The following is a 13,447-nucleotide window of genomic DNA, read 5'->3' on the forward strand; positions in this document are numbered from 1 at the left end:
ACGTTTAATGTAATCCCTATCAAATTACCATGGACTTTCTTCAGAGAGTTAGAACAAATTATTTTAAGATTTGTGTGGAATCAGAAAAGACCCCGAATAGCCAGGGGAATTTTAAAAAAGAAAACCATAGCTGGGGGCATCACAATGCCAGATTTCAGGTTGTACTACAAAGCTGTGGTCATCAAGACAGTGTGGTACTGGCACAAAAACAGACACATAGATCAGTGGAACAGAATAGAGAATCCAGAAGTGGACCCTTAACTTTATGGGCAACTAATATTCGATAAAGGAGGAAAGACTATCCATTGGAAGAAAGACAGTCTCTTCAATAAATGGTGCTGGGAAAATTGGACATCCACATGCAGAAGAATGAAACTAGACCACTCTCTTTCACCATACACAAAGATAAACTCAAAATGGATGAAAGATCTAAATGTGAGACAAGATTCCATCAAAATCCTAGAGGAGAACACAGGCAACACCCTTTTTGAACTCGGCCATAGTAACTTCTTGCAAGATACATCCACGAAGGCAAAAGAAACAAAAGCAAAAATGAACTATTGGGACTTCATCAAGATAAAAAGCTTTTGCACAGCAAAGGATACAGCCAACAAAACTCAAAGACAACCTACAGAATGGGAGAAGATATTTGCAAATGACATATCAGATAAAGGGCTAGTTTCCAAGATCTATAAAGAACTTATTAAACCCAACACCAAAGAAACAAACAATCCAATCATGAAATGGGCAAAAGACATGAACAGAAATCTCACAGAGGAAGACATAGACATGGCCAACATGCACTATTTTAGTCTGTATCTTATCTTCAACAATAGATTGTGGGTACCAAGGCTCTTTTGATTTCAAACAACTTTTGGTATTTTCAGTTCATCTTACTATGTACTGGGTTTAAAAATATTAGTAGCTCCCAGTATATCAAACTATAATAAACTCTATTAGAATAAAGGTCAAACATACAAATCAATTCAAACAAAGCCCTTCTCTACCTTTGGTCCCCTAAAAAATCTATTATGATATGACCCCTTTAAGATTCCTATAAGGTTTATTTTAACGGAACTAGTCTATTAAGTTTTCAGTCTCATAATACTGAGAAAGTTTCATGTAGTTAAGTGGGTCTATGGGATTCTCCTTAAAATCTTCTGCAGTCTGAGCACACATTTGCATTCCAATCTTGATTTATTTACCTTTAAATGAGATCTTAATGCTCTGAACTTGATATTGACCTGATGTCATTACTTTCTTTGAGAACATCTTGCTTTCTGGACACTTTGGTTTAGACTCTGTATTGCCAATAAATTTTGCTCAGAAACTAAATATGTCTTTCCAAGGTTCATCTTCACTTCTCCTATTTTATCACAGGCATTGAAAAGAATGCTAGGTCCTTTCAACAACCTGCCCACATTGAATATTTCCTCAAGCCAATTAGGTACCCTTTCTATTGTTTAAATAAAATGTTCTGCTACTACAAGCATCCTCTTTCTCCAATCTCCAGTAATACATGGCTCACTGTCCTTCAAGCCCTCACAAACCATCTCCTCAAAGTCCTTCCTACTTCTGTCTGCTGTCTCATCCTAAAGTTAGTTCCATATATTTTGTTATTGGTATGGAAATAGTTTACTTCTAGGTACAAAATCCTGCTGTAGACAATCTATTACTGCAAAATAAACTATCTCAAAACTTAGGGCTTAAAACAATTATTATATTTTTCCTCACAATTTGGAGGTCAGAAATTAACAAGGCTCAGCTCAGTGGTTCATCTGTGATCCACATGTCATCAGTATCATGTGCCTTGTTGAGCTAGAAGATTATACTAATTTCCTAGAGCTGCCATAATAAATTGCCACCAACTTGGTGGCTTTAAAAATCAGAAACTTATTTTTCTCATATTTCTGGAGGATAGATGTTCATAATCAAGGTATTCATTTGTGCTCTGATTCTTTTGAAGACTTTAGGGAAGTATCCCTTATTTTCTCTTCCTATTTGTGAGTGACTCTTGGAAATCCTTGACATGCTATGGCTTATAGCCGTACCATTGCAATTTGCCTCTGTCTCTATGCCTCTGTCTTCGCCATGGCATTCTTCTCTGTATCCTCTCTCTTCTTATGATGACAATCACTGGATTTAAGTCCCACCCTCACCCAGGATTTAATCTTGCCAACCTTAGATAATTACATCTTTAAAGACTCTATTTCCAAGTAAGGTCACATTCTGGAATCCAGATGGACATGAATTATGGGGGCATACTATCCAATCCATGACAATGATTCTCTTCTAAGATTGCCTCTTCAATCACATGTGTGGTGTCTTGGTGCTCCTTTGACTTTCTCTCTCTCTCTTTGTCTTTCATCCTCTTCCCTCCACCACCCTACTTTCTCTCTTCATATACCACCTTTTAATTCTAGGCTTCTCCTTATGGTTTTTAAGCTTCTCAGTGTCTGGTGGTCTCAAGATGGACACATTTCTTATATGTCAGCTGTCACTGACAGAAGACTTTGAAACTTCTAGTCACTTAAGGCCTGGGAAGGGAAACTTACACCAAGTCGTTATGCAGTATACTACTATTCAAAATACTCACAACATCTGTACAGATCCAAGAGAAGCAATATATATTATTGGTAGGAGGAGCATCCAAGATTAGTGGAAATATTAATTAACATACTACTTAACAGTAGGCAGATCATGCAATATGAAGTATGAATGTCATTTGTGAAATAATTCTTATTCCAAAATGTTTAACTTGGATCTAATAATCAAGCCTCTAATACCTAACATCTAATTAGAGAAAATATAGAAGTTACATGAAGAAGTCACATGTCTCAAAAATAAAATAATCAGACACATACAAAATGCAGAAGACAGTTGACCTGGATTGCTCAAAGTATCACCATTAAAAAAGATAGATGGGAGAACTCTTCCAGATGCACAAAATGCACAAGAAGTAAAATAATTGAAAAGCATCAACCTAAAATGATTCATAATATCAAAGTTATTCCTATAACAATTGGGACATTTTCTAAGTGGGCTAGGTATCAAATATTTATTATATGAAATAAGATGAACATATATAGACAGATTGTTCTTATGAATGAAACTAGTAATGTGGGGATCCCTGAGTGGCTCAGCAGTTTAGCTCCTGCCTTTGGCCCAGATGTGATCCTGCAGTCCCAGGATTGAGTCCTACATCGAGCATGGAGCCTGCTTCTCCCTCTGCCTGTGTCTCTGCCTCTCTCTCTTTCTCTCTCTCTGTGTGTGTGTGTGTGTGTCTCACATGAATAAATAAACAAAATCTTAAAAAAAATATTAATGTGGTTGTACAAAAGATTTTGCTCTTAGCATAACCATTGTGGAGGTATTTGACAATGAACTATCATAATGTCTATATCTTACTTTCACAGGATACTGCAGTGACAAGAAAATTTAAGAAAAGCTTAAATATATAATTGTATATAGTTGATTTATTACCTATATAATTTAGACAAAGCAAAAAATGCTAAAATCTGCTGAAACTATTTAGGGCATATATCATTATTTATTGTACTCAAATTTTAAATTCTATATACTTGAACATCTTATGAGAAAAATGTTGGAAAATAAAATTTAAAAGTAAATTAGCACACTTATTTGCATGATGCAAGACCAGAGAGAAAACAAAAACATAAGGCTTCAAAATCTTTGATGAAGACATAATTAGAGACTACTCAATCATAGATTGCCCTAAAACTTTTATGTCATCCCTGGAAGGCTATCTTATCAATATAACTAAATTTCTGTTTAATCTAGCAACTTGAGAAATAACCATTCATTTAATTCATAGCCTCATTATTCCTCCTATATGAAAAGCATCATTCAAAAATGAAGATGAATTAAATACATCTGGAGGATAACGAACGCTGAGTGATTCTGTCACTGATAGAACCATAGTAAAGGAAACACTAAAGGTTATTCTTCAAGCAGAAGAAAAAAAGCATCCAAAATGTAATACCAGACATGCAGGAAATGACAAAAAAACGTGAAACATTTAACAATGTGGGTAAATCTAAGTAAATGTTGGCTGTATAATAAAAATAAACTTAATTTTCTATAGTGTGCATGTGGTGATTTTCATTTTTAATCATGGCAGAATAACTGGCTATACATAATGTAAAACCTGGAAAATCAAATGGAATAATTATTTCTAAATCTGAAGAACAAGCAGCAGAAAACTATGACCCCCAAGAGCAAATGGAAACAGGTAATGCAAGATCCATCACTGCCTCAGTTTTCTTATGGAAGCACTTTTCTGGCAGCAGTACAGAGAGAGGAAGCATCAAGACACAGTTTCATTGAGGTAAGGAAACAAAGATTGATGTTTGAGGTACTGAAGTGACAAGAACATGTGTGGCAGACTAGGTATCAGAGAAGACAGGACTAGGTACAAAGGGAGCTCCAGAAATCTGCATGTGGATTCCTTCGAGTCTTTAGCTAAATATTAAACTGAACTTTCTCCAAGAGAAACTCCATGAGACCAGACAAAAACAACTACTGGGGAGAGAACAAACACCAGAGCATGGGGAACTAAAAAAAAAAAAAAAAAAAAAAAAAAAAAAAAAAAAAAAAAACCTAAAACAAAAGCTACAGGAGCTGGCATAGGGCCAATGCATCCAAAAAGCCATCTATGAGAAACATTGTTGAACAAGCTGGGCATTCAGTAAAATTTAAAGAAAGGCTATGCTTTAGGGGCAGTACTAATCTAGGCTTAAAGGATGCTCAAATCATGCATGAACAAAGTTTTAAAATATACTACAAAATATGGACCATGGGACTTTAACTATCTGCTGGAACAAAATCAAACACTCTATTAAGGAAGACAATAAAGTCAAACATTCAACAGCATAATGTTCATAATGTACAGCATTCAATAATAAATTATTGACTATGCAAATATGTAAAACTTATGAAAATATACAAAGAAGGAAATGAGTTGATAGGAAGAACTAAGAAGGAAGGAAGGAAGAACTAAGAACAAAGGCAATGGAATGAAATGACCAGGACTTTCACTATTCTACCTCTATTAAATGTATTCACTAATATAAAGGCAAAAAAAGAAGGAGGATATCAAAGAAAAGTGGAAATTATATTTTAAAAGAACCAAGTAGGAGTTCTAGAATAAAAGGAAAAAATACTTAAAATGATAAACTCACTGCAAGGGCTTAAGAACATATTAAATAACTCCTGAAATATAAAAGAATGGTGAACTTGAATAAGATATTGGGGAATATGGAAAGGAAGTATGAGAAAAATGGATTGAAAAAAATGAAATATTAAAATGTGTCATACGTTTAAAACACGTTGAAGTAGAATATATGACAAAAATAGGACAAAGCATGGATAGAGCACAAATGAAGGGTCTTGTTATATAAAAAGTGCTATAATATTTTAAGGTAGACTGTAACAAGATAAAAATGTACATTTTAAATTCAAGATGTATTTGTTTTCTATTGCCCCCATAACAAATTACAAACTACAAAACAACACACATTTATTATCTTACATATCTGTGACCCAGAAGGCTGGTACAGGGATCACTGGACTAAAGTCAAGGTATCAATAAAACTGCATTTTTTTCTGGAGTTCTAAGGAAGAAAACATTTCTTGCTCATTCAGGTTGTTAGCAGAATTTAGTTACTTGTGGTTGTAGAATAGAAGTTTCCATGTTCTTGCTGACATCTGAGGATCACTCCCAGTTTCTAGAAGCCATCACATTCCTTGGCTTATGCTCTCCTGCTGCATCCTCAAGGCCCAAAAACAAGTTGAGTCATTTTCAGGCCACATTACTCTTACTCCTCTTCCATTTTTGCAGCTCTCTGACCATCTGGTAAATTACCCAATAGCAAGGACTCAGGCAATTAAACTAGGCCCACCTGGGTCATCCAGCTAATTTCCTCATATCTAGATCCTTAACCTTAGTCCTATCCGCAAAATCCCTTTTGCCGTGTAAATTAAAACATTCGTAGGTTTTAGGGGTGAGGGCATGAGCATCTTTGAGAGGTCAGTAGTCTATTGCACCAGAACAATTATCAAACTGTAAGAAAAAAAATTGCAGTAATTAAACAAATATATGGACATGATTGTGGATGTACCTTCAAAATATATGAAGCAAAATAGAAATGAGGGACACAATTTCTGGTTGGAGATATCATTACTCTCCTCCCAGCAGGCAGTAGAACAAGTAGACAGAAAATTAGTAAGATATTGAAGACATAAATAGAACTTTCATCCAACTGGGCCCATTTGACATTTATAGAACATCACACTCAACAAGAGCAAAATGCACACAATTTTCAAGTGCATTGTGCTAAGTTTCAAGTGTACCAAATAGACCATATGATGGGGTCATAAAACAAAGAAGTCCAATGCATCTCATAAGTTTGAAAATACAAAGAGTATATACCCTGACCAAATTGGAATTACATTAGAAATCTAAGATCAAATGATATCTATAGTCTTCAAATAATTGGAAATTAAACAACAAAATTTTAAATATGAAATAAAGAGGAAACTGCAAACAAAATTAGAAAATATCTTAAACAGAAAATAAAAGTAAAACCTATCAAAATTTGTAGGATGCAGCTAAATGCTTAAAATAAATTATAGTCATTAATGCTTATATTACAAAAGAATAAAGTTTTAAAATAATGACTAAGAGTTCCTTAAGAAAGTAGAGAAAGATGGGCATATTAGACCAAACTCAGCAGAAATTAGGCAATAATTATAGGAGCAGAAATTAATAAACTGGAAAGCAAACAAATAAAAGGAATTTAAAATATATATACACATACACAAGCAATGAAAAGTAAGTTTTTGAAAAATACAATTAAACTGACAAACTTTTAACAAGACTGACCAAGGACTGAAGAAAAGACCATTGAAGCTAACACCATGATGAATTAGAAAATCTGAATACCACTATATTGATTGAAGAAACTGAATTAACTATTAAAAACATCTTTTCAAGGGAAACTTCAGACTCATATTACTTCACTAGTGAATTTTATAAAACACTGAAGAAAGAAAATAGAAACTTTTTTAGAAAAGTAGAGGGGAAAAAGAGCAATGCTAGACTTATTTTATTAGGTCAACATAACCCTAACATAAAACCACACAAAAGTGGCAATATAACACATTAATTCCACCTGTATGTAGAAAATATAATGTTACTTTCCAAGTAGGGCTTATCTCTGAGATGCAAAGTTTGTTTTTAACATTTGAAGATCATTCCATGTAATTTATCACTCATTAAATAGGAAAGAAAAAGTATATATGATGTCAATTTCTCAAGGGAACAGAAAAAACATTTAATAAAGTTCAAATCCCATTCATAATTAGAAAAAATAAAATAAAACAAAACAACCGCTCAGAAACCTAAAGATAGAAGGAAAATCCCTCAACCTGGTAAAGGTTATTAACAAAAAAATTATCACTGATACCATTATGAGCTCTACAACAATAAAAAAATATTTAGTCCCCCCAAAAAAGTGCAAAGGAGACAGAAATATCCAACTGTTAAACCAAGAAGAACTCACTTAATAAAAACAAGTTGAAACCAAATAAATGGATTTTTCATCATCTAAACTCTTGGTATTCAAAGTATGGCTATGAAATCTCAGAATTAAAAAAAAAAGTCAGATGAACTTTTAAGATATCTCTTGCCATCTTCATCTTCACCACCTCAGCTCTCACCACTTACCTAAACCAAGTAGTTAATGCATTCAGATAGTGATAGATGCTTGTATGCCAGTACTTAAAAAAAATACCGTAAGTTCTCTATGAAAAGGTGTTTTTAGATTGGAAACATATTTCCAACTGTTGGTATATTTCTGGCAAAAGGATGCACACAGACTATAAGTAAAAATTGGAAAAAAATATGTTTCACATAAACATTAATAAAGAGAAAGGCTGTTATAGTAAAATATACAAAATAAGAAAAAACCTGAAGTATATGTCCCTAAAGACTCTTGTTAGAAGGTAAAAATCTAAAGAAAATTAAAAAAATTATACCTCAGCCTAATAAAATTATATATGACAATCTCAAGCTAGCATCACATCCAAGGTGAAAAGCCCAAACCTTTTCCTCTAAGGTGAGGAAAAAGACAAGGATGTCCACTCTGGCCACTTTTATTTAACATTGTATTGGAAGTCCTAGAAATTAGTCAAGAAAAAGAAATAAATTGCGTCCAAATTGGAAAGAAGTAAAATTGTGACTCTTTGCATATGATATGGTATTATATATAGAAACCCCTAAAGATTCCATCGAAAAGCGTTTAGAACTAATCAGTAAGTCCAGCAAAGTTACAAGATATAAAAGCTACACAGAAATCCGTCATGCTTTTATACACTAATAATGAACTATCAGAAAGAGAAATTAAGGAAATAGTCCCATTTAAAATTGCATCAAAAAACCCAAAATATCTAGGAATAAATTTAGCCAAGGAGGTGAGAGACCTCTATAATTGAAAACTAGAAGACATTAAGGGAAGAAATTGTAGAAGACACAAATAAATGGAATCAAATCCTATGGATTGGAAAAATATTATTAAAAGTCCATACTACCTAAAGCAATGTACAGATTCATGTAATCTTTATCAAAATTCCTTTCTGCTGGGCAGCTCGGGTGGCTCAGTGGTTTAGCACCGCCTTCAGCCCAGGGCGTGATCCTGGAGACCCGGGATCGAGTCCCGTGTCAGGCTTCCTGGATGGAGCCTGCTTCTCCCTCTGCCTATGTCTCTGCCTCTCTCTCTCTCTCTCTCTCTCTCTGTGTGTCTCTCATGAATAAATAAATAAAATATTTAAAAAATTCCTTTCTGCTTATTCTGTGCTATTTCCTTTTATTTATGATTGCAACCCAGCCCCCAGGATATTCCTTACTTTTTTCCAGAGGTGGTTTTTACTTTATTCCCTGCTGAAATCAACCTTCCTTTCTATCCCCAATGTCATAATGATCCCTTTAAAGAAAAGCTCAATATTCATAATGCTAGAAATACAGTAGAAAGGCAACTTGCACTTGTGGCCTTACCTCTTGTTCTACATTTTGGTCCTCTGTTCCCTGCTCCATTGCCATCCTGCTTTCTGCACAAACTTAAAAGTTACCTTCTAGTACAAATATGGTAACCATGAAAAGGTAAAATAATATAGATTTTGAGTGACTGTGGAGCCAAATGGAAAGAGGACATAAAATAGTAGCTAGAAGGACAGAGTCTATATGGAGATCACATTCTTGGTCATTAGCTGTATGAGGATGAGAAATTTACTTAAATTCTATTTCAGTTTCTGTATTTGTACAGAAGGTTGATAGCATTGTATAAATTCTAATGAATCCATAAAGGTTAAATGAATCCATCATTATATAGTGTTTAAAAGTACACAGTAAGTCATATACAAGTATTAAATACTTGAATAAATGGAAAAAAATTGTACTGAGAGTAGACTACATCTTTTAAAGTTCTCCTAAAGGAAATTAAATATTCTATTAGATTTTATTTTTAGAAAATAATAATAATTGGGCAGTATGTGAGGGATTGAGGATACATTCTTTGCATGAAATCAGAGGAAAACTCCGCCCAGGGATTACTCTTTTTTGGCCTGGGATTCTCACAAATAGAGTCAGTTACATTTAGAGGTGGGATATGTAACTCCTGTATACTTTAAAGGCAGATAAAAATGAGAAAACAAGATGTTTTAAGAAACATGTGGTTATGGCTTAGTTTCGGCAGTTCTATAGATCTTTGCTAGACATAGGAAGGTCTGTGGACTAGAATTATCATCATTACCTGGAGACTTATTAGAAATATAGTATGTTGGAGTCCACTCCATCTCCACTAAATCAAAATTGCTGGGACTGGGGTCCTGGCATGTTTGTTTGTTTGTTTGTTTGTTTATTTATTTATTTATTTATTTTTCATTTTATTATAAACATTTTTTAAAGAAGTTTAAGATTTTTAAAAAGAAATATTAATGATAGACATTGAGAGAGAGAGAGAGAGAAAGAGGCAGAGACACAGGCAGAGGGACAAGCAGGCTGCATGCCAGGAGCCCGACGCCAGACTGGATCCCGGACTCCAGGATCGCACCCTGGGCCAAAGGCAGGCACTAAACCACTGAGCCACCTAGGGATCCCCTGGGCATGTTTATTTTAATGAACTCTCCAGGTGATTCTTATGCATGCTGACCTTGGACTACTGGTCCTTACTGTAATATGCCTCATTATTGTTGGACTGTAAGAAAATACTCATTAAAATTTATATGCAGTTATCAGTTTGTGCTTTGGAGAATTAGGAGAGACTTCTGGTTGTACTGAGTAGTACAGAAGAGGGCAGTGTCCTCTTTGGTTTCAGACAAACAGGAGTCATAGTTACAGAGAGGAAGGAGGTTGCTGGGATTAGGTTGTTGGCTAACAACAAAAACATCAAGTTGGTGGAAGATGAGAAAGCCTGGTTATAATCTGAAAGGTCTTTTGCTGAACATATATGAGGCTAAGCCTATGAAAACTCTCACAAATTTCTGGGCAAAAAGTGCTGGTGAAATTATTTTTGACAAATAGGTTGTCTGAGGCTCAAGTATTTACATCTTGGTTATAGAAAGAAAGAGGGCCTTGTTTTTCTCATCACAAAGGAACGAGGCCTCTGTACAGGCAGCATCTGTTTATCAATCATGCATCTAGCAGTCATCTATCTATCTTTCTATCTCTCTCTCATTTACTGGCATCTGCTCTAAATGCCATTTTAGACAGGCACTATATATTCTTGGCTCTGCTACTCAGTCCTATTTCTCTTCGTTTATGTTTCACACTTCAGTCCCAGCAACTTTTCTAAAACCTCTATCTTACCTACTTCCCCTTCTGTTCAGATAGATTGAAAACTAGCTTGTATGCTAAATATGGCATTTTTGGTTTCTTGATCATTTTTCAGTCTCCTATTTTACCAATCTCCATATTATGATCACTAGCAGACCATTATCTAGTCTTACCACACATGTGAGAGTTCTGAAATAAGTACATTCTTTGATTTTTAGGTGTTTTCAAAGGTTGCATTCTCTAGTCCTTTCAAGTAGAAAACTGATAATTTGCACTCAAGACAAGTTAAGCCTCTCCTCTCCAAATCACATTGCCATCCTGAAGGCTGGATTTTTTTTTTAAGATTTTATTTATTTATGAGAGAGAGAGAGAGAGAGAGGCAGAGACACAGGCAGAGTGAGAAGCAGACTCCATGCAGGGATCCTGATGCAGGTCTTGATCCCGTGTCTGGGATCACGCCCTGGGCTGAAGGTGGCACTAAACCACTGAGCCATACAGGCTACCCGTGAAGGCTGGATTAAGTAAATTTTCCTCTGTGTTTTCTTGAAAAATTGGACTTAAATACATCATACTGTATTGTAATAGTGTATTCACTACCCTGAATACCTCATTAAATAATAAGCTTCTTAAGAGCAAGTATCGCATTTAGTTCATTTATGGTGTGGAAACTAGTGCCTGATTGGAATAAACTGTTCAATGTATATTTATAAACGAATGAATAAATGAATGAGAAAATAATGAATGAATAATGTGTCCTCTATTTAGTTAATATGGTATGAGCACAAAGAAAAGTAGCTGTGTAGGAAGGCTCAGATTTCGTCACAATACTTCAGTCTCAGGGAAGGGTAAATCAAAGAACTTTGGCTAGCTCCCTATCTACTCAAATCGCATGATGTCCATCATATGCTCTAATTCTGTCAGTGTATTTAGTTCTCATTTGCTCCATGTTCATGCTTTCTTCCTCATGTGGGTGAAGTGTTCCAGTTATTTATTTCTAGTACTTCCCAAGTTCAAGCTATTCTCCCTCAAAAAGACTAAGAGTGTCCTCCACCATGTTGTATAATCCCTGCCAACATCTAAAAGACTTTCTAAAACTCCAAATGCATAGTTGTCTTTTTGATATCTGATTTTAAAATGGCTCTGGGAGTCCCATCACTAGGTGACTTATCTGTCAGGGAACACACTATCTTTGGTTTGATCCTTCTAATTTTTCCAACCCCAATCCCTTTCCTGCTTTAATTGTCACTATCCTGTTTTTAAACACTATGCCCTAAGTATGGATCTCATTTCTGTGGGGCTGTCTCTCGTGCCAACACCATCACTGGAACTGAATCTCTTTCCAGTTACTCTCCTATCACTCTGCTAATGCACTTCAGTAAAGAAGCAAACCACTTGACTGTCTTTGTATTCTCTAGAACACTCAGCTCAAAATATGGTCATGGCCAATAATGTCTTGGCATATATCACATGAAGATTATATATATATATATATATATATATATATATATATATATATATATATAGTTTTTCCTCATCCTCCAACTGCTATTATTTACTTTAGTGTAATTAAAAGTCCTTTACCATGTGGAAACAGCATGATATTTTTAATGAAAGTATAGATTTTAAAATCAGCTTTGTTATATAATACTCGTATAACATGAAGTAGTCACTTTATCTCTCTGAGCTCCATCCATGAAGTGGTCATCATAACATATTACAAATACCTCTAAAGGGTAACATTAACATTGAGCTGGATAATATATATCATGTTATTGGCTCATAGAAGATACTATAAAATGATTACTTTCATTGGCACTATCATCAGTATCAGATAAGTTGTATTGAGAACCTAGTTAGCACACAGTGGATCCTTAATGTTATAATACATTAATTTTAATATATAATGTATTAAATGTGCATTAACACATTAACGTTACGGGTATAATATATACTCGCTCTATATATTTATAACATTCCTCCCAGCAACCTTGAGTTGGAACCTGTAATTACTCCTATTTTATAAAACTTTAAATTCGTTAGGAAAAAGTCAGTTTTCCAAGTTTACACAGATAAATATTAGTGAAGAAAAGACTGGAATTCAGGACTGTCTGATGCCAGTGCATATGCTAATACTGGCTAAGTGTTAAATTCTAAAAGATTAAAAATAAAAGATAATAAAAAAAGAGAAATATGAAGATTAAGGGGAGAGTGAGGAAGAGGAAGAAAAATGGGAGATTTCATTTTAGGTAAAGAAAAATAAAACCATTTAAAAGCACTACAGAAGAAGTTTTAATGTTATTTCATCATTTTATATATGTATAATATGCATGATATACAGAATTCCTGATTCAAACTATGTATCAAATTATATCACCTCATTCATAAAAGGCAATTAGTAATTAATAAAGAAGTCCTATCTTGTAGTAAAATTACATCTTAATATCAAATTTCAGAAATTAATCAGGCAATGAAGCACATTAAGCTTTTGCAAAGGCTTTCCTGGTCTCACCCACATATGATTTAAGAATTTAAGTAACATAAAATGATTGAGGGAAGTAATGTTGATGAGCATAATAAAGTTATATGATTGATTTATTT

General features: G+C 34.3%; 1 protein-coding gene across 15 annotated transcripts in view; it reads left to right on the forward strand.

Annotated features, from left to right (window-relative positions):
• LOC144287839 (uncharacterized) overlaps positions 1 to 13,447 on the forward strand; it is a 309,063-nt gene that overhangs the window by 92,346 nt on the left and 203,270 nt on the right. For 6 of the 15 annotated variants that reach the window (XR_013355605.1, XR_013355604.1, XM_077855221.1 and 3 more), the window contains one exon: positions 4,142 to 4,348. The exons of 8 other annotated variants lie outside the window; for them this stretch is intronic. Coding sequence is in view for 4 of the 7 variants with exons in the window: in XM_077855221.1 (XP_077711347.1) it covers positions 4,226 to 4,348 (123 nt within the window). In the remaining 3 variants the exon portion in view is untranslated. Of the gene's footprint in view, positions 1 to 3,835; positions 4,068 to 4,141; positions 4,349 to 13,447 lie in introns of those variants that run through there. One more of the 15 variants, XR_013355608.1, reaches the window with a different exon arrangement.

Source organism: Canis aureus, chromosome 17 (assembly GCF_053574225.1).
Source record: "Canis aureus isolate CA01 chromosome 17, VMU_Caureus_v.1.0, whole genome shotgun sequence".
Classification (NCBI taxonomy): Eukaryota; Metazoa; Chordata; class Mammalia; order Carnivora; family Canidae; genus Canis; species Canis aureus.